At 52.4% G+C, this 22,787-nt stretch overlaps 1 protein-coding gene across 4 annotated transcripts in view; it reads left to right on the plus strand.

Moving 5' to 3' along the window:
- Positions 1 to 22,787, plus strand: part of CTIF (cap binding complex dependent translation initiation factor) — a 954,573-nt gene that overhangs the window by 446,644 nt on the left and 485,142 nt on the right. For all 4 annotated transcript variants that reach the window (XM_078674783.1, XM_078674781.1, XM_078674780.1 and 1 more), the window contains one exon: positions 15,521 to 15,597. In XM_078674783.1, the coding sequence (XP_078530909.1) occupies positions 15,521 to 15,597 (77 nt within the window). The remainder of the gene's footprint in view (positions 1 to 15,520; positions 15,598 to 22,787) is intronic.

Genomic DNA, 22,787 nt, shown 5'->3' on the forward strand with positions numbered 1-22,787 from the left:
TCCAGTTAACTGTAGTAAATATCTGACCACTCCCAGGGTGCGAGCAGGCTCAGATAAGGCCTGTTAATGCTAAAAACTCTATATTGTACGTGTTGTAAGATGCTGCTGGGGCTTACATTCCCCGCCCCGTAAGCAGAATTTACTCCTGCACAGTAACATGCCATTGTCTGGTTATATTACACATGTAAATGGATTTGCAAAGGCAAGATCACTTTTTAGGTCAAACATTCGAGACATCTTGTATATACTTTAGTATATACTTATATGTGAATGTACTTTGTGGGCTCTGGAGATCAGCCCTAGACTTGTCTGCTTCGGCTTAGGGACTTTTTTTTCTGTTCAGCTGCCTCTATTTAACTGTCTTGATAGAAATAACCAGTAGAGGTCAGTAAAATACCAGAATTGATTTCTGCTGAGGGACTTTCTTTTTTTTAATTTTTCTGGCAACTGCCTCTATTTAGCTTTCTTGATAGAAAATGACCGGCAGAGAGCACGTGTAGGTGTAGAAGTAAACATGGCTGCTCTGGTCTGTTACCGAGGCTATGCGCAGGGCCTGTGCTGCGTTATGAGTGACACTGATGGGCAGGACAGAGACTGGTCTGTGCTGCGTCATGTGTGACACTGATGGGCCACCCCATCGCTGGTCGAGCTCTTCCTTGGGCTGGGACGTGCTCCCTCTCGCTGCCGTTCCCGCGAACATCACGCGCACGGAGGGGCATTCAGAGTGAGGTCCACCCTGGTTGCCCCCACCGGCAGGGCTGCTGGTGCCTATGTTTGTCCTCTTCTGCTGGCCCCCTACAAGGGCCATTTCAACTCGCTCCACCACTGGCAGGGCTGATGGTGCGAGCGTCTCTGATTGAAGTGAGGAGCCTTTCAACACGGACCTCCGCCTGAACTCCTGGGCCTAAGCCGAGGCGCCCCTACGCACAACCGTCTGCCTCTTCCTCCCCTCTCTTCAGGCACAGCTCCCCGCTCATCTCCGCTGCCAGAACTTCCTCCTCCCCGCCTTTTCACCGAATTTACCCGGCGACCAGTTCTCAGCGTATTCTGTCACAGCGCTGTCGATGCCTCTCTATTTTCTCCGGATGGCTGCAGAGGAGGCGATCTGAGGCTCTCTCTCCCTGACCCTCCCCCAGACTTGACTGCCGCTACTTTTTCCTCCTGCTAGCCCGCCTGCCTCACCTCCCGTAAGACGTCTGGAACTATTTGGAGGTTTATTTATTTTATTTTATTTGAGTGGAGGTAAGAAGTACTCTTTCTGAACTTTTGGACTATGACGCCTATGCACCCTGCTATTTTCGGACCATCTCCTTAAGACACTTTTATCCTATCCGTCATCTTAGTGACTTTGGTCCGTACCTCCTGTCCCGCTGGTCTCTAGCTGGGTGACCTTTCGATCGTCTTTCATCTCCACGGATCTACTCATCGTTTGTGAATAATGCTGATGCCCCTGATTCCATCACTCCCTCCACTACCTCTTCCCTCCCTTACTCTCTTTCTACCTCCCCTATTCTTTCCTCTCTCCCCAGAATTTCTCACCCCTTGCCTGCTTTTTCCCTACGCCTGAGCCATGCTTCTGTAACTCAGAAATATATACATATGTAAATATGTAATATATAATTGTCCAAGCCTAATCGCTGTTAAATGTAAACCTGAGTGAATTTACTATTTGTATATATAGAACTCTAACCACTAGTATATGTAGTAGACCTTTGTACTTACTACCATTCCTGTGTGATTTTAGAGTTTATCCGTTTGTATCTATTCCTTGAGTGACTCTACAACTTGTAAATTTGCTATATTTCTTCTGTTTATATCTTATCCTTGAGTGACTCTACAACTTGAGCATTTGCAATTTTTTTAATGTTTGAATCTCTTATATAACTCATGTAATCCAAAGTCCGTATGTAACGCAACTGGTTCTTTTGTAAAGCGCTCTGACACCTGTCGGGTAATGTTCATGCTATATAAAATCGCATAAAATATCAAGTAAAATACCAGAATCACTTAAGCATTCTCTAGATTCCAGTCCATAGAAATTGTCATCCACGAGCGCCCGTAGACAATAATATTTTTTTCAAATCTTGTATTTTCAGTGATATGATGACCGAAGGCCCTGATTTTATATTAAAAACAGAGCTTTGGACTATAACATTTCCAGCTCAAAGGCAATATTTCTCTCCATCTGTTCCCATACCTGGCATGTCACGCAGTTTGGTGCCTACTTTCCCTCCATGTAAAGAACAGTAGATGTTCAGCACCTAGGCTAATTTGCTGTATAGCTAAATACATATAAAGTTCCAAAGGCGAGAACAACTGCATTGCAAATGCTTGTTGCTAATGACCTGCACTGGAATGTGGAGAAGGCTGTATGAATCAGCCCGTAAACTCTACAAAAAGCCTTCTTCTATTACGCTTCACAATTCTGCATCATGCTCTCAAAGTTACTCTACACCACTGTTTTCGAAGCTACTGTTATGAATGTAAACCGTTCTAATGGTGAGGATAACATCATCTAAAAACAATTGTAAATAAGTAAATGTTAGGCATTCCGATTGATGTGTGAAGTTCTTCATGATATATAAGAAAACTGACCCCAAATGAATGTATGAAAAAACATGGTGGGTGTACCTTGCTATTGTTTTCTTTCTTGCGTTTTGATCATGAACGACTCTGAGGTATTCAAGGGATTCTTAAGAAAGTAGTCCACTTCAGTAGCAAGGCTTTTGGCCCAATTTCTGCTTTCATTATTTTTTGCTATATGTCATATTTTGCTTTTTTTTCAGGGATATGAATGCCAACTTTAGGTGGTGGTATTTTTTTAAAACTTTTTACTTTGAAGGTTTTAATGCCTTTGGCATATGTTGTAATACATAAAAAATAACAGAGGGCTTTCCAAGGCCCTATTGGCTTTGACATTACGTGTCTATTTTAGAGGCATGGTGGATGCAGGAACACTGACCTGGTCAGTGTGACTGCTGTCCCCCTGCTCAGCTCTACCACTAAGTGCTGCCCCCTGAGCTCACAGTTGCAGGGTGTTCAAGGCCCTCCTTCACTAGCAGGCTCCTGCCTGTGCCTCATCCCTGGTGGTCCAGTGGGTGAGCGCTCTCCTCTTCTGCTGTTCTGCCTCTGCCTCTCTTGCCTCTTTCCTTTTGTTGCCTCTTTTTCTCTTTCCTTTCCTTCCTTTTTCCTTTGTTTGCCTTTCTGTCACTTTTCTCTTTTTCTTTTTTCACTCTTCTCACTCTTTCCTTATTTTTTCCCTCGTTTTCCCCTGCCACTGCTCCCCCACGGCCCGTCCCCCAGTGTGTCCTTCTCGCTCCTCTCTCCCAGCTGACCCCCCATATCCCGATTCCTACTTAATGGCAGGCGCACAGCGGACTCGTGCAGCAGGTGCACCGCTAGCATGCCAAAGGCAAGCTCCTCATCTGCGCCTGTCCGCGACCAGCGCCAGGGACCCTGGCCCTCTGATCCGCTACAACTCCAGCAACCTCCACGATCTCAACCCCGGATGCAACAACTGCCAGCTCTCAACGCTGAGAAGCACCCACAGCCCCCACTCCTGTCTACACTTGTGCTGCACCTTCACCCACCTCCATGCCCCAGCAGCATCTAACAACCTACCGTAGATCAATGCTCACAAACCGCTCAACTGCATCCTCCTCAGCGTACGTTCCCTATACAAACACGTCATAGAAATCTGGGACCTCTTCAACACCTACTCGCCCAATGTCGCCTTCCTCAAGGAAACCTGGACCAACGCTATCTGCACCCGAGCGCTATGAGACCAACGGGTGATATGGGCGCTTAACAAAAACCAATGCATACATACATACATACATCGGCAGCGCCATTCCCGACGGATACAAGATCTAGCACAAGGACCGCCCCATCCGTCCAGGAGGTGGCATCGTTGTCATCCACAAAAACACCCTCCACACGACTGCCCGCCCGGACAACACAACGATCCTCATGGAGCACCTCCACTTACAGATCCAGACCAACTGCAAAACGAATCTTAGTGGAATCTTCATCTACAGGCCACCCAGCCCCTGTGCTCCCTTTACAGACGTGATTACCAACTTCATCGCACCCCATGCCCTCACATCCACAGAATGCATCCTACTCTGATACCTAGGCTTCCACCTGGACAACCACGACGACTGAAACACCTCCTCCCTCCTAGAGAACCTCGCCAACAATGGACTGAAATATCCTGTCACCGCCCCCACGCACACAGCGGGGTACACACACACACACACTACCATGTCTTCACTGGAGGAAACAGCATCTCCTACAGCCACACCACAGAACTTCTCTGGACAGATCACCCCTGCATCTACATCTCCTTAAAAATTCCACTGTACACAAGCACTCCCACTGCCTCCCCCGGAGAAGCTGGAACAAAATTACCGAAGACAAGCTCACCTCTGCCCTCGTCAGCACCCCACCACCATCTACATCAGATGCAAAAACTGCAGCACATAACCTCCACGGCTGGATTACGAACTGCACCGACATGCTCTTCCCCCTCAAGAAAACCACCGTAAGGCACAGCAAGAAAGCAAGCTGGTTCACCACATCACTCCAAGAATCCTGACTCTCCTGCAGCCAACTCGAAAAGACATGTTGGACCAATAAAACCACAAACACGCGCCACCTACAAAGCAGCCTCCACCTCACACCATCAAGTCATCAAATCCACAAGGAAGAAATCCCTCCTAGACCGAATCCTCACTAACGCAAGCAACCCCAAAGAGCTCTTCTCCATCATCAAGGAATTCACCAAACCCTGCAGCGAAACAAGATGTCCCACCCTCCCAAGACCTCTGCAACAGACTTGGCACCTTCTTCCACCACAAGATCAAGATGATTTACGACAACTTCGAAAAAAAAGACAACCTCACCGCTCCAGCCTCCACCTCAAGCGATGCCACTCGACAGACCCTGCTCATATGGATCCAGCTCATGACACAAAACACCTTGAAGACCATGAAAAGCATCCACTCCGAATTACTTTCAGACCCATGCCCACACCACATCTTTCACAGAGCCACCTCGGCCATCCCACCCAAACTACGTTGGACGATCAACTTCTCCTTCGAGACCGCCACCTTCCTCGACGAAGGGAAACACACCGAAGTCAACTCTCTCCTGAGGAAACCCTCTGTGGACCTAACGGACCTCAAGAACTTCAGGCCCATCTCCCTGCTTCTCTTCACAGTCAAGGCCATGGAAAAGGCCATCAACACCAAGCTAACAAACTTCATCAAAGCAAATAAAGTCCTGGACATCTCCCAATCTGGATTCTGAAGCAACCACAGCTCCGAGACTGGCCTACTCGCTGCCACTGACGAAGTCGGCTCCCTCCTCGACCAGGGCGATATGGCAGCCCTCATCCCCCCTGGACCTCTCAGCTGCATTTGACACCGTCTCCCACTGCACCCTAGCTACCAGACACCACAATGCCTGTATCCACCGCAAGGCTCTTGACTGGATCCGCTCCTTCCTCACCGGGGGAACTCACCGGGTCGGACTCCCTCCCTACCTCTCAGAACCAAGAGAGACCAACTGTGGAGTGCCCCAGACCTCCTCTCACGGGCCCCACTTTCTTCCACGGCTACATGGCTTCCCTTGCAACCATTGTCAGGAACCACAGGTTCAACATCATCTACTACCCCAATGACACCCAGCTGATCCTCTCCCTCAACGGCGAACCCAACATCACCAGACAACTTCCAAGAAGGGATGAAAGCCATCGCCATCTGGATGAAGAACAGCTGCCTGAAACTCAACTGAGAAAAGACAGAAGTCCTCAGCCTTGGCACCACCCCCTGCGCATGGAACGATTCCTGGTGGCCCTCTGCCCTTCGAAATCCCCCAACCCCGACGGACCATGACCGAAACATCGGCATCATACTGGACTCCATGCTCACAATGAACCGCCAGATCAACGCTGTCTCCTCGACCTGCTTCAACTGCTCCTCATGCTTCGAAATACTTTCAGATGGTTAACAACTGAAACCAGAAAAACTGTCACGCACGCACTCATCAGCAGCAGACCGGACTATGGCAATGCTTTATGTGCTGGAATCAACAAGAAATTCCGTCGCTAACTCCAGACTGTCCAAAACGCCGCAGCCAGACTGATCCTCGACATCCCCCTTCGCAGCCACATTACTCACCACCTCTGCGATCTCCACTGGCTTCCAGTCCAATGAAGAATAACCTTCAAACTCCTCACCCATGCATACAAGGCCATTCACAACACCGGACCTGCATTCCTGAACAGCCCACACCTTCCACACACCCAAAAGACACCCCCGGTCTGCCCAGCTCTCTTTGGCCACCTTCTCACGTATCAGCAAGACCAGAACGGGAGGAAAGTCCTTCTCCTAACCTCGCAGCCAAAGCCTTGAACACCCTCCCCCGCCACATCTGGCAATCTCCCACACTGCCCCAGTTCAGGAAGGACCTCAAGACCTGGCTTTTCGGATGACCGCAGCACTCAACCTAGCCACCCCCATCCCGCCCAGGGCCTTGGGACCCTCATGTGTGAGTAGTTGCGCTTTACAAATCCCCGATTGATTGATTGAGAGAGCCCGGTGCCATAGTGAACTGCATGGCCTTTTTTGTTAGAGCATTTCACAGTGACCTACTCCAAGTTGGGAGTGAGTGCTTAAAAAAGAGGGGTGCATTAGCAAAAGACTAATTACCTTGCCTTTACCGTAATGTTTAATTATGTTATGGTATTTAATGGTGCAGAAATAAAAGGAGTGTCACAAAACAACATATGAAAAATTGTATTGCCTGATATATTATCAAAATACCAAGTTGCAAATTGACTTATTTGAAGTAGAACTACAAAGATACTAGTGTTTTGCTGTCCTTAAGATGTTCTCTGCGATAGGTTGATAAAATACACAGAAAACAGTGACATCATAGCAAGGTTAACTAACTGGAAATATGAGATGTGTAATGCAGGTAAGATGTGTAAATAAATGTTTCGGACCCTGCATGGCCATGATTTGCAACCCAAGCCTTCTTCAGGGCAATCGGTATAAGTCTAATTAAAGAGATTAACAGTGAAAAATCATAAGCCTTAATACAACTAACATCCGATTTCAAATCGCAAGTGTTTTGCTGAGGCAGACTTTAGGGGGAAGCAGGCTTTCATAATGGCTCTACAACAGTAGTGGCGTTGCAGACGTGCAATGTAATTCACTTTATTTATGTATTTGGGGCACACCAGTAGGTGGGGGGGAAGCACTGACACAGACACCAAATTAGTGTGATAAAGGCCGCTTTATTGGAATCAGGTGCACCTAAACAACACCCACCTGGCCTGTGCCGAACAAAACTAATGCTCGCTAAATAACAACTGCCTGACAGCCCCCCCACCCCCACCCCTAAACGTATCCCCAACATTGCAACAAAATATCCACATCCGCTCAGCAACCTACCCCCCTACCCCGACTGCAATGACCTCAGTGACCTTACTGACCTCAGCCCCCCAGTTGCCAATACAACCCCCAGGCCTCCTGCGAATACCCCCCTTTCTTCTTAGGAAAACGCCACCCATAACAGCACCTGTTCCAGCGACAACACAACTCTTAATGCCCTAACATCCTGGTGCACCATCAACCAACAATGCCCCTCTCGCAAACCCAAGACCCCACCTGGACCTACAGTGGAAACAACACCCCCCCCCCCCCAAAACCACAGTGGCAACAGGGAGGGAGGTAGGGACAAAATCTCAAGTGGCCACCCTGGCTGCCGTGTCACTGCACCACAAATGGTGGTCAGTTACACAAAATGTCCGGTTTTAAACCCGACCGCCCAAAAGGAGCCCAAAAGGAGCCCAACCAGCCCAACTACGGGAGCCCACAGTGCTCCTATCCCCCCCCCCCCCTGCTGCCCCAAATTTCCCCGGCTGTGACAAGCCTCCCGCTGGTCGGCTGCCCCCCCAAATCCCCATTGGGGCACACCAGTAGGTGGGGGGGAGGGGGAGGAAGCACTGACACAGACACCAAATTAGTGTGATAAAGGCCGCTTTATTGGAATCAGGTGCACCTAAACAACACCCACCTGCCCTGTGCCGAACAAAACTAATGCTCGCTAAATAACAACTGCCTGACAGCCCCCCCACCCCCACCCCTAAACGTATCCCCAACATTGCAACAAAATATCCACATCCGCTCAGCAACCTACCCCCCTACCCCCGACTGCAATGACCTCAGTGACCTTACTGACCTCAGCCCCCCAGTTGCCAATACAACCCCCAGGCCTCCTGCGAATACTCCCCTTTCTTCTTAGGAAAACGCCACTCGGAAGTCGTTTACGACTTTCGACCCCCCCTTAGGACTCCTGCCTCTTGGGGATACCTGAGCACCCCTAAAGCCCCATGCAGCGCCTCCTTCAACTGGCGCTGGATGGGGCTGAAAAAATACACCGCTCCATAGCGCAACTCCGGATGCTCCATTCCCCCACCCCTTCTTTGGCACAGAAATCCCTCATCTTGCGGTTAATCTTCCTCCGGGCCCTGTCTATAGCTCCTGGGTGCTCAGCTCCCCTCCACACCCGCCTGGGGATAAACTCGGACCAGATGACATGACAGCCCGCCCATTGCCGTTTGATTTCCCTCAGGTCCCTCTTCACCAAGTCGTTTTCACCCAGATGAATCACCACTACATCCGGGCACCCCATGCCAACGCCTACCCCTTTTGCCCCTCCAATGACAACGATACAGTCCTGAATCCAATCCCAAATTGAGTGCACGATGACGGTCCCACTCCGCCTGTTCTGCCCTCTTGACAAATGAGTGTCCCACAATATACACATTCAAAACCGCCACCTCCGGCCCCGCCCCAGCACCTGGAAAGAGACACATATTAAAAGTCGGAAATCAAAGCCTTACACACCATCCACCTCCCGCAGTCTGACGTAGGTTCGGTAACAGTCCGACTTCCACCTACCCAGCTTCTGTATCTCCTCCTTCCCCCACCCTCTACGCGCCGCCTCCGTCGCCGCCCCTATCCGGAAGGAATGCGTCCCGAACGCCCGGGGGTCCTCACCCAAGTACCGCAGGGCACGCCGAAGAACCCACAACGCCTGCGCCGCTGTCACTCTGTCACCCCCACCCCGACCAAACACCTCCCCCTCCTTCTCGCGCCGGCTCGCCATCATCCTACTTCCCCACGCCGCGGGACACACACCCTCCCGTTCGCCGGGCCCCAACACCACCCAAGTTCCTACCCCCTTCTGGTCTGTTTTTGAGCGATGCAGCCGCACCGCCACCTCCCGCGCTCGCAACTCCACATCCTCCCACACCACCCCCGGAACCCCCTTCGTGCCCAACAGCTCCGACACTCGAAACGCTCCAAAAAACAGCCAAGACATCAGAGTAGAGAACCGCACCGCCTCGCCCCCATCCCTGCACACCGCCAGCAGCGCACCAATGATCCCTTCCAACAACGCCCCCGTGATAGGACGCCTCAAACGCACATTTGCACCCCTCTCTCTTGCCCACCCTTCCAGCAGCCGGGACCCAAGTTCCCCCGCCGACGGGGAGTAACCCCCACCACAACTTCCCCATGAACGCCACCGCTGACAATTTGCCCGCAATAGTCACCCGCGACAACCCCTTGTCCATGAGCGCCAACATAAACCGGACCACCTGCTCCTCGCGCTGCCACCGGTCCCCTTGCCTTACCGCGCCAGACCGCAGGAATTCCTCCCAGGATTGCTCGTAAGACTTCCACGTAGACACCGCGACAGACGTCCTCACCAGCTGAAGGACCCGGGCTCGCCCACCGACCACATCTCCCTCGGAACTGGCGTCCTGACCTCCTCCGCCGCCGTGGCTAGCCCATGGAACCTCTCCCACTGTGAACGAGACAAAGCATCCGCAATGTCATTGTCCACTCCTGGGACGTGGCGCGCCTGAAACAGTATGTCATTGTCAAAGCAGCGCAACACAAAAACCCTCATCAACTTAAGCACATGCGGGTCCCTTGCCGACTGCCTATTCACCACCTGCACGACCGCCATGTTGTCCACCCGAAACAACATGCGCTTGTGCGCCAGCTCCCCGGACCAAACTGTGACCGCCACCACCAATGGGAACAATTCAAAAAACGCAATGCTACGCCCCCCTGCCTGCCATTGCGCCGGCCACTGCTACGCGTACCATTTCCCATCCCAGTACAGACCGAAACCGCCAATGCCCGCCGCATCAGAGTACATGGTGACGTCCCACTCCCAATCCTCCGCCGGCGCCATAGGCACTCCGTTGAACCGTTCCAAGAAAGCCCGCCACATGCACATATCCTCCTTCATCCCCACCGACAAGCGCACATGGTGATGAGGCAATGACAAACCGGACAACGCCAACCCCAAACGCCGGCAGAACGTTCGCCCCGCCAGCAGCACGCAACAAGCAAAGTTCAAATGCCCCAACAGCACCTGGACCTCCCGCACCGTCACCTTCCGTTTTGCCAGCATTCCGTCCACCAACACCAACATCGCCGACTTCTTTTCGTCCGGTAGGCGTGCTTCCATGGCGACCGAGTCGAGCTCAATACCGAGAAAGGACAACACTGTACTGGGACCGTACGTCTTCTCTGGCGCCAGGGGAACACCAAATTCCCCCAGCAACCCAGCCAAACCGTCCAGCTGCCGCTGGCAGTCCGCCGCACCGAGCCGTCCCACAAGGAAAAAGTCATCCAGGTAGTGCGTCACTGACTCCGAGCCTGTGCGCCTGGAAAAAACCCACTGCAGGAAGGAACTGAAACGCTCAAATAGCGAGCACGAAATGGAACACCCCATCGGCAGTGCCTTGTCCACGAATATGAGTCCCTCAAACTAAATCCCCAGCAACTGGAAGGAGCCAGAAAGCCGACTTGACATCGCATTTTGCAATCAGTGCGCCCCTCCCTGCCGCCGCAACGAGCCTCCGCGCCACGTCCACCGACGAGTAGGTCACCGACGCCAAATCCGCCGAGATGTAGGCATTAACCGACTCCCCCTCCGGCCACGACCGATGTTGATTCAGCCGGAACTGCCCTTCCTCCTTTTTGGGCACCACCCCAATGGGGGAGATGATCAAGCCAGGCATCGGCGGCTCCGTGAACGGGCCCGCCATCCTCCCTTCTTTCACCTCCTTAAACAATTTCTCCCGCACAATACCCTTGTGCGCGTTCACCAACTTCAGATTGTCCGCCCAGTGAACAATCCGAGGGCCCTCATAGCCCAGCCGAAACCCCTCCCGAAAACCTCGACGCAGCACCTCAGCATTCTCCGCCCGCGGATATGCCGCCAACCAGGGCTCCATCCGCTCAACCCTAACCGGCGTGCAAGCCTTTTCCCAAAGCTCCGGCTCTCCCCCCTCTACCCCCTCCACTCCCGCCACCCTGCTCACCCCCGATTGAGGGACCTCCTTGCGCGGGCTGCTGGCCCGGTGGGCCCCCGAGCCCCCAGCAACGCATCGCTGGGTGAAGGCGTCTGCATTTTGAGCACTCATGCCTAAAACGGCATGCCGCCCGCCCGCACGCTCCTCTATTGAAGTCCCAACAGGCCCCAATCGTGGCCTGGCCGGAGGACTCCCCCTGACCCACCCCCCCGCGGGTGGGGCGAGCGGCAAAGGGGGGCGGCCCGGGCGGCAAACCTCTGCCCGTGTAAATGGTGCGGCCGAACTTGGCCCCGCCCATCGTCTGCTGGTACAAGTCCACATCCAGCTCCCCCCAAAGCGCCTCCGGGTCAGCCGCCATGCGTGCCCGCAACTCCTCATCATAGTGCGACCACGCAAACCCGCCGTATGTCACCTGCGCTCTCCGCAACACATCCATGTATTTGAAAAGCGCCACGGACCGGTCCGGAAACTTCTCACAATACACACTCGCGTATATGAGGAAAGCCGCCGACCAGTTGTCCAGCGTCAGCAGCACCTTCGGGCGCCTAGCTAATTCCTACTCTTCCTCCTTCGACCCTTCCTTAGGCGTCAACTCCCTGTGGAGAAGCTTCAATATGTCAATGTACTCCCCCTTCCATATCTTTTCTTTCGTCGCCAACGACAGGTGCGCCCCGAGCGGCTTCGTCAGCCCCATGTACGGCAACTTACGCACCGGCACCACACAACTCTCCTTCCCCCCCACCGGTCGTGTCCTTTCCGCCGATCGTCGCCGACTCGCCCCGCACGCCTGCCTCACCGTCCGCCGCGCCGTCCGTGCCCACTCCCGCGTCATGCACGTACCGTCCCCGCACCAGCCGTCCTCACCTTCAACCCCCGTCCCTACTGAGACCTGCACATAGCGCCGCTTGCCACTCCCCGCTCCGTCTCCCGTCTTACCTGGCGTCAAGGTCGGCGTCCTTGCCGGATCCCGCCGCCTAACCAGTGGAGCTGAGGGGGCCGTCACTCTAGGCACTTCACGCCTCACCGGAACCTGTAATATACTGCCAACAACATTACTCGCCCCCCCTTCCTCCCGAAGCTCCCCTTCCTCCGCGGACTCTCCATCCGCCTCCACACACTCCCGCCCCCCCCCCCCCCCCTGGGGAGTCCAGCCGGCTCAAACCCGCTCTCTCCCGACACACCCGCATCAAGGCACCCAAATCCACACTCCCACGCCTGTCCACAACACACGCATCAAAGTCAGAAATATGCGCATCCATCCTCACTCCCCTGCCCCCGGAACAACCCGCCTCCATTCGCCGCTCTCATTAGCCAAGTCCCTCGCTGGATCTCGGCCGCCCGCACCAGACAGAGCCGGCCCATCCTCTCGGTGGTGTGGAGCCGCATGCTGCTCACCCGAGCGCCTCGCAAACAGTTCCTGCCAGGGAAAAAAGGTGGAGTCCAGCATACCGGGGTGAAAAAACCCGCTGCCCCCCCCACGCGACCCCCCTCCCCAAACCTCCCCACTCCCCCGACCCAACGTCGCCCCCCCACCCCGCCGAGTGGCCGCTGCGCCGTGAGGGGACCCCCCCACCCCCAAGCCCCACCCACCTTCCCAGTCCCCGGGCCACCCCACCCTCCAGACCCCCAACTGTGCCCCGCACCCCCCCGCGCCTCACCTCCCAGGCCCCCGCCGCTGCAAAACCGCCTCCACCCCTCCCAACGCCACCCCCCGTCTCGCCACTCCCCCCCGCTCACCCGTCACCCCCACACCAACCCGGCCCACCCGACCCCCCACAGCACCTCCACGTCCCTCCCCTCCTCCCCCACTCCCGCCCGCCGCGCCACCCCCCCTCAGCATGGCCCCCACACCCCCCCTCCCCTGCAACACCCGCCCTGGTGAAGGCCTGCTCGGGCCCACCATACCCCCACCCTCCTCTGACCCCGAAGAGCCCCAATCCAGCTCCGTGTCCGCCCCTCCCCCCCCCATCTCCTCCACCTCTGACTCCTCAATCAACAAAGGGGAGGCCACCCCCCCCTCGTCCTCACCCCTCCCTGCCTGGGGCCCCCCCTAGTCCCCTCGCGTTACCCCCACCGCCCCCCCTGGGACTGCCCCCCCCCCCCGGCCACCCCAGGGCCACCCCCCGCTCTCCTGCCCCACTCCCTGCCTCCACATCCACCGACAGCGCCTGCTCCTCAGGGTCCGCCCCCCCTTCCCCCCGCCCTCCCACCACCGCGTCATGAGCCGGGGCCGCCCGCTCCCCCCCCCCACCCCCCCTGCCACCGCACTCCCTCCTCCCCTCCACGAACGCCAGCACCTTTTTTCTCCCTCGCCGACCTGCCCTCGCCGCACCTCTCCGCGCAGTCTTCCGCGGCGCCGCCTCCACTTGTTGCCCCTCGCACCTCCGCCCCCCCCTCCCGCCTCTCAGAGCCGGTCGCGACTGCGGCGGCTCCCACGCCCACACAGCTGCCGCGGCGCCGTTGGCAGCGCGCCGCGGCGGCCTTACCTGCACTTCGGGCTGGACGATGTCCATGCGGCCCGCCTTGCCTAAGAGCCTCAACGCCTCGATCACCCTGGAATCCTGCAGAGCCGCCATATCGCCCGACACTGCCTCACCGAACACCGGAACGAAGCCGCCCTGCACCACGGAAACGAGCGCCGACCACGCTGCCTGACAACCGCTGTCCACGCCCAAAACGGCGCACGCCACAGGCCTAATTACACAAAATCTCAAGTGGCCACCCCGGCTGCTGTGTCACTGCACCACAAATGGTGGTCAGTTACACAAAATGTCTGGTTTTAAACCCGACAGCCCAAAAGGAGCCCTAAAGGAGCCCAACCACCCCAACCAGCCTAACTACGGGAGCCCACAGTGCTCCTATCTCCCCCCCCCCCCCCTGCTGCCCCAAATTTCGCCGGGTGAGACAAGCCTCCCGCGGGTCGGCTGCCCCCCCAAATCCCCATTCTTTACTTGACTCCCTTAGGCCGTATGCCGGAGTTTACTACCCCTCACCCTTCCCCTCCTCCCGTCAGCACTCCCTCGAGGAGCCGCTACTGGTATATCCCGGACATGAACTAAGTTGAATTCCTATAAGACCAGTACGCTTGGGATCAGTTATGAACTTTCTTAATTTAATGCTGAAGGTCTGAGGAAACCAATATGTGAATGTCATTTCCTAAGCACCCAACTTCACAGAAAGATTTCTGATTTCTCCATCACACAAGTGAATCGGGCGGGAACGTGAGGAACGGAAACAGCAAGTTGAGATTTGTTGCTGACACTAGCAGTGATTTGAAGATCATGACCTCGGCATGGCAGACTCTGCCATCCATCATTCCGAGGTCAGCAAATTAAGTGCATTACATTTCAAAACTGTCCTCCTGTTATTTTCAGCCCTTAGAAATCGCAGAAGTGCGGTACGCCGCTATACAAAATAAACTAATATTAGTTTCATTCTAAGGACTGCCTTTCCCGATAATTGAAATGTCAATACATCTTTGTTTGAACTTGGAGTTCTAGTTTTTACATTAGAAAGCACTCTAGTGTTTTTATGTACAGGATATATTAACAACCTGCTGCTTCTAGTCGGAGAAGTTAGGCCTGATCCTAAAGAACATTTTACTAATGCCCTTTTTGCGCCAGGCTATTTTTTTCTGAAAACGCACTTGCCTGTTTACAGGAAGAAAAAAACTTGCAAGCCAGGATTTCCAAATAAAACCGTACAGCTGCAAACTGACATACCATGTCTGTATTTGTTTACTAATAGGCAATATGAAATAGAGCTCTCTCTCAGGATGTCAAAGAGGCCAGGTGCTGTGAGGTACCTGACCCCGTGTCCCCACACAGCCGCTGAACTCGATTTTTTTTATCAATCTGTTGCTGTGGTGACAGAATTACTTATGTCCTTAAAACCCCGTCCCTCCGTAAAAACATCCCTTGCAGAAATGTTTTTTTCTATTTCGGTCTTTTACAAATGTACACGAACATGTTTTTCTATTTGTCTGTTTGACCCATCTAAGTTTGTCGAGAAAAATGTACAAACCACGATAATTGAATATACCAGTGTCTGCAAGTTATAACTGCTAAATATCTATATTTTTATCTGTTATGTCTTGTTTTCTCTTTTAATTAGGGTAGCCAGCTGACGCCCCAAGAAGCTGAAATTGCACACACCAAAAAATTATTCAGAAGAAAGAGAAACGAAAGGCGGTAAGCGATTTATACTTTAAAACAGTTTTTGAGTTGAAACCACTGAGCCAATGTGTTGGTCCGGCTCTAGAATGGACATCGGATAAAACATTTTCACATCTCATGTTATTCTCAGAGAGTGAATTGTATACTTCATGTCAATAGAGCACACTGTAATATCATCACTAAAGACTGCTAACCAGGTGACACCTAACCTTCTGCACTCAAATTTCCAATCATTCATTAGGATAAAATCAAACAAAGATAAAAACAACTCTTTGGACCCAAATATTTATATTACACCTGTTTTATGAACAGGTGTACCTTTCCATAGTTATATAATGTAGTTATAGACATTTTCAAACACTTAAAATTAGCACAGTCCTTGCAAATGTATAATGCCATATAGGCCTCCCAGGTCACAGTTTCTGATGGTACCGTGCCCACGTTCTCCTTAACATATGATTCGGTGTTAGTTGTCATTAGCTATCTAGTATTCCAGTCACTTGGCACCCAGGGATGCAACAGTCAATCATTCAGTCCTCCTCTTGGAGGACTGCCGTTCCAGGTGTGTGTAAAGTGGGGACTGGTTTGAGATTCCACTTGGCAAATAGCAGGTGTCTCAGTACCTACCGCCTTCCATGCATGAGATGAGAATATATATAATCAAGTCTGGACACGGACCCAGCCGACCCCCGCCGCATAGAAGTATGGTCTCTCAGTGGAATGTGTGTCCCTCCAAACGTGTTGTAGTCCGATTGCCTCTTTAAATGTGGACAGTTGTGTGCCTCCTCCCATGTTGCACCCCCTGAACCAGCCTATCCAGCTCCCCATTCATTGTGAGATTAAAGTCTCCCCCTTTGATGGAAGTAGCCTGTGGAGTCTGCACTAACCATCCCCCCAGCTTCAGGAGTTGTTGCGAGGAGGCGAGCATCATGTGTTCCCACATTCCACTCACCCAAAACTGCCCCATAGCACCCTCCCGGGCCTACCCATGACTTCGAGATTGTTAATGGAAGTGACCTTGTGAGCCCGTCAAGAGCCCCAAGTGCAGCAGGACTGTCTATCTGCCCCATCCCAAGAAGGCACAATTATTGCCCGCAAGATGAGTCTCCTGCTACAGTAGAAGATCTTGGCTGTGCGGAGTCAAAGAGGGGCACCACCGCCTCTTCAATTTGCTCCCCAGCCCATTAATGGAAACGATAGTAGGTGCCTGACTACATATGGTAGGCTTCATCCCGGAGCGCAATTTCAAAAGTCAAAGTATAGTCTGCAGGTTGTTTTTGTCTGACTCTGTGTGTCTCTGCTGAGGTGTCAGCCCCAACCCCGAGGCCCCAGGCTAAGAGTGTAGAACTACCCACTACCCTAACGCTCGCGATGTCTGTCGCCCATCATGCCTGTGAAATTCCACTATGCCCCAGTTCCAGTGTCTGTTTGAGGGGATGGACAGTGTTCACAAAGTCCTGCGTGTAACTCTCCATGCCAGCAGGTGTTTCACCTCCGGTCGCTCTGGCATTGGACCTTCAAGTTAGTCACCCTCTAGCTCCACGTCTCCATGGGCCTTGCTGTTGTCTCTTGTTGCACCACTTTCTGTAGACATCACGGACTGCCAGGGGCTTTCCTCTCCCAGCATCCGTCAATCCTCCAGCCAGTCCCAGGTCTCCTCCGGTGAAGAACAAAACCAAGATTTCCCATCATCAAGGAATTTAAGTCGTTTGGGGAATAGCATTGAATATTGCAAATGTTTTTTTCTGCGTTCTTGTTTTACCTTGTCAAAGGAAAGTCATTTGGCCTGTACCTTCTGTGTAAAATCAGGGAATACCATGACTGTTTTGTTTTCATACTGTAGTGGGCCTTGCTGTTAGGCTCCTCGCAGTACCACATCCCGTTCTTTAAAGTTCAGAAATCAAGCTATTATTGTTTCTGTCTTGCGCCTTGCCTGAGACGTGCTCCAGGCACTCTGTATGCCCTCTCCATTGCGAAATGTTGAGACAGGATGCTGGTATTCACTCTTGCAGGTATAAAGTCTTCAATTAATTTTTCCAAATTCGTTCCCTCTGCCTTCTCAGGTATCCCCATAAACCTGACATTGTTGCTGAGGAATCCTCCCTCTGTGTCCTCCGGGCTTGTAGCTGACGGGGGATCTCTTTAAGCTGGTAAACATCCACAGTCGTGATCTTAATAGAGGTACTATGTTCCTTCAGAGAAGCCTCAGCATTGGTTACTTGATCCTCAATCTTTCCCATGTCTGCTCGGATCAGTGTGACATCCACTGTCACAGTGTCTATCTTTATTTTAAGGGCTGCCCTGGATTCTTGGATGGCCCCGAGCAGTTCCTTAAGTGTGGGGCCCTGATCATCCATGTCTGTATCCTCCACCTTGGGTAAATAAGCCCATCCACCAGCCTCTGGAGTATTTTAAAGGCATATTTCACCATGCATCTTTCCTGGGCCATCATGTGGTTCTTACCATGCACCATGGACTTTCCTTGTACTGTGGTTTGCCCACTTCCCCAACTTCAGGTCATGATCTTTGCCCACACCAGGTCTGGCAGTTCCACTGTATTGTGCGGGGTAGAAACTCTCTGGGCATCCACCAATCTGCCACTCCCAATACTTCGCAGGTGGCTGCTAATATACTGCCGTTGTCAGCCGCAGATGGGGAAGGCAGGACGGGGGCGAAATGAGTACCTCTGCTCAGACAAAGGGCATCACACTCCGCTGTCCCGGCCGCAGTCTGGATCCCAAGCGAGCGTCCCCTTGATCCGGGTGGTGAATGTGGTGTCCAGGGCAGGAGCATGGCAGGAGGGATCCCCCACTAAGGCACTGCTGCATCGAGAACTCTCTTGCCAGACATGACTCTGTCACCTATTGCTTCCACTGGAGGGAATCTAACACTTTTTAGATCAAGCCTGGGCAGCGCATGCGCTGCTCTGCGAGGCATGCTGTATTAGAGTATGGACTTGAAGCCCCACCCACTCTCCGCCCATATTTGTCATTGGCTTGTGTCATTGTCCTTCCTAAATGCTGGCTTATGATTCGTTAATAGGCTTGTTAGACCCTCCATAGTACGGCATTGTCTTAGTTTGTAACCTCCCATGAGGACTGGCCCTTTTACTTCGTTTGGTATACCGTACGTCTTATTTAGTGTGTAAGCACTATTTTCTTTAATGAGTTTCACCTACTGCAGGCACTACATGCTTTCCTGCAACATTCAGCGCGGCATGCGTGCTTTCACTTTGCAGACAGCCCAGGACAATGTCTGCTTCATTGAAATGCAATAGGTCTTGCATTTACAAGAGTTTGAGCTATTGGCCTTGTAAATAACAAATTGCTTTTATTTATGTGTTAATTATCAAAACAAATAATTAAAAAGTATCGTCATTTACAATGTCAGTAGCTTAACCGCTTCGCTGCGGCCGGAATTCCCCCACTGTGCAGGAGAATTCCACGAATGCGCAGTTCGGACAGCCTCCAGTCGTCCTCTACACACGCCAACTGTGACACCAGACGGCCGTGGGCCATCCGACGCACCAAAGCTGCATTAATTTGTTTGTACATATATTGGATTCAGTAATTCATTAGTAATTTAGCTTTTTTACTGTATATGCGGTAAGCTGCACCTACCTCACCTTTATCCCTATCATTCATTGTTCGCTACCTCATTTATTTGTTGGTTCTTCCGATGTAAGCTACTTCACGATGTTGCACTGATTATTACTACCTCATTCACTTCGTTCAGTCATGTAAGCTGCACCCATCCACTTTCTACACCTAGACTACACTGCTGTTACCGCGTACATTCTGATGGGTAAATTTGATTCCACCTAACCGGTTCTACCGCTCATATTTTGTACATGGTGTAAGCTGACTGCTACCTCGCATATAGGATACATTAGGTAAGCTGCACCTACGCACTGTTTGTTCTTGGATTGCACTGACTTCTACCTCTTATACTTCTGGTCACTCACTAGTGTCATTCCTTGCCTTGTAACTAGTGGCTGACGGTTTTTATTGTCGTCCTATCTCCTACACCCAACATCACAGCCTTTCTAAAATGGAGCTTAACGGCAGGCACACTTTTAGAATTAACTACCCTTCCACACTCACCAAAAAAGCCACTAAACGTTTTAAACATAACTTCCTGAGGTCGCACCCTGAAACACCCTTTGCCGACACCTACTTCTCACCGGGCAATGGAGCCCTGAATACTGATTTCATCTTCCACACCTCACGCAGAGCCCAATGGAGAAAAGCGTTCCTAACCCTACTCACCGTCTCCACCACCAGGAAAACAACTCATGGCCTAACTCTCTCTATCACACCTTCCCACCTCTTCCCTGGCAGGACTACCATTACTATCTACAATAACGGGACTGTCCTAATTCAAGCCACTGACAAGAACCTGGAACTACTAGACAACCTGTTCCCCAAGTTCAAAGAGCACCTTTCCAAGCTGCGGACCCCCACCCAGAACTCCACCAGCACTATCACCCCTGACGTCGCAGCCCCCACCTACAACACCTCTACCCCCAGCCCCCGGTAAATGGCCCACCTGCTGTTAACTCCCCACACTCCCCAAGGACAATCACAAATCTCTCCACCTCATATACTAGCCACCCCTCTTACATGACCCCTCTTATCCCCACTCATACCCCCTCCATCCCTCTCCCCCCTGACATAACAACTCCCACCCGCAACACGCCACCATCTGAACACACCACCGCTCGGAGCTTATCCACCCCCTCCTCCCATCCCCCCCACGGTAGACCCCTCTCCCTCCCCAGCTCCCTCCCCACTCCCACCCACGAGTCTCTCACACCTGACACAACAACTCTCTCCCACAACACGCCACCATCTGAACACACCACCATTCGGAGTTTATCCATCCCCCCATCCCATCCCCCCCACGGCGGACACCTCTCCCTCCCCAGCTCCCTCCCCACTCCCACCCACGACACTCTCACCCTCCCAACTAAAGATACAGAACATACCGCCTCCCTTACCCTAGCATCCCCCTCTCCCCCACCTCCTATTCTCAGCCCTCACTACCCTCCTGTCTCCCCCACTGTCTTCAGACTTCACTCACTCTTCTACTCTCCGGCACCGTCTCCCACTGACGTCACTACCTATGCCTCCCACCCACCGCCTACTTCACCTACTTCACCCACACCCCTCGCCCACAAACACGCCCACACTTTGAATGCCATCCCACTCATTAGCACAGCAGAACCTTCCAACAACGCTAGTATACCCCCCCCTCGATACCCTGCCCGCTTTCCAGCTCACTACTCAACCATTCACCAATGGCTCTCACCACCAACCCCATCCCCAATGCACCTCCTGACCTGACTTTATCCACCCTCCAACAAGTCAAAGAGGATATTCTACAAATCAAAAAAGATGTCCACGCAATCAAAGACCTTCTCTCCTCACAGCCCAGTCTACCTCCCACCATCCCTCTACCCCACAAACGACGCACCCTCCCTACATGCCCTCGCCCCAACGACACCCGCGCTGGCCGACTATCCCTGTTCGCAATAACTCCCACCGCCCCCGTCGTGTCCTCAACCCATTGTCGGACCGCGACCTATGCTCTCTCCTACGCTCTTATGGCCCAGGTCCGGTAAAACACATAGCCAACACACACATCCCCATACCCACAATTCTTAAAAACCCTCTGAGGCTCCCAACACTCAACAACAGAGGTTCCGTCCCTAACAACCTCAGAAAAGTTCCCCTCACACTAGAAAGCTCGACCACCCTTCTCTCTCCCAAACTCAAATGCATCCTACTCAACTGCAGATCGGCCCAGAGACACTCCTCCGACATCGCTGATCTCGTCTCAGCTATGGATCTGGACCTAGCCATTCTAACGGAAACGTGGCTTACTGAAGCCTCTACCCCGATTATGGACATACTAGTCCCCCCCGATTATCACATCATTAGGCTGGACAGGTCTCCTGGCAAGACGGGCGGGGGAATTGCATGCATTTTTAGGAGCAACCTCTCCGTCACTAAAGTCACCTCCCCCTCCCTTTCCTCCTGTGAACTCCTCTGCCTCGACATCACCAGCGAGGGCAAACAAGTTTGTGCTCTACATCTCATCTATCACCCGCCTGGTGACAATCTCATATTCACCCAACAACTCATGGACATGATCACTTCCAATGCCGGTCGGCAGACCACCCAAGTCTACCTGGGTGACTTCAATCTCCACTGGAACGATCAGAAAGACACAGTGGTGAATAGTCTCAAAACTTTCCTTAATGCGCTTGACCTCACCCAAATATGCGATAGACCAACACACGACAAAGGCTCGATACTCGATCTCATCATTGCCAAAGAGAACTCTACACAACTGGAGGCGATTCTACCCTGCGACTGGTCAGATCACCACATTATCACCTTCTTTATCAATGAAAAAGTTAAACCTAACCTGGCTCAACCAATCAAATCCAAAACATGGAAAAGGGACATGAAGAATCTTAACGCTTCTACCCTGCCTCCCCACATCGGCAATCTCCTCCTTCCCCCTTCAGGTGCCTCGGATGTTCAATCACTGACCGACCACTACCTTGACTCTATGAATACAATAGTCAATGAAGTCGCCCCACTGAAACTGAAGAGAGTCTCCACCAAAATTTCTAACCCCTGGTATGATGATAGACTCAATGACGACAGGCGTATTATGCGAATGGCAGAGCGCACCTGGAGATCTGACCCTTCAGCACTGCACCTCAAAAGGCTTAAGAACAAGAGAAATGCCTACTTCAGGAAAATAAAGCGCACAAAGTCAGACTTCTTTAGCCGCCAGTTGGACCAAGCAAAAAACAGGCCAAGAAAGCTGTTCGAACTAATCAAGACCCAAACAAAGACACAACCCTTACAATCAAACAGCACAACAAGCGACACCCCACACTGTGAAGCCTTCTTTGCTTTCTTTAAGCTAAAGACTGACAACATAAGAAATGACCTCATCATGGATGTAAGCCGATTCCCCAACCACACCAGAATGGCTAACACTCAACCTAAAAACAAGGCATCTTGGCTGTACTTCGATACCTACTCGGAAGAAGCAGTACACAAACTGCTCTGCACCTTGAAGCCCTCTAATCACCTCACAGACCCTCTACCTGCTAATGCTGTAAAAGACTTCATCCCCTTGCTCCTCCCTCTCTGGACCAAAATCATCAACAGCTCCTTGCAACA

This window comes from Lissotriton helveticus, chromosome 2_1 (assembly GCF_964261635.1).
Source record: "Lissotriton helveticus chromosome 2_1, aLisHel1.1, whole genome shotgun sequence".
Classification (NCBI taxonomy): Eukaryota; Metazoa; Chordata; class Amphibia; order Caudata; family Salamandridae; genus Lissotriton; species Lissotriton helveticus.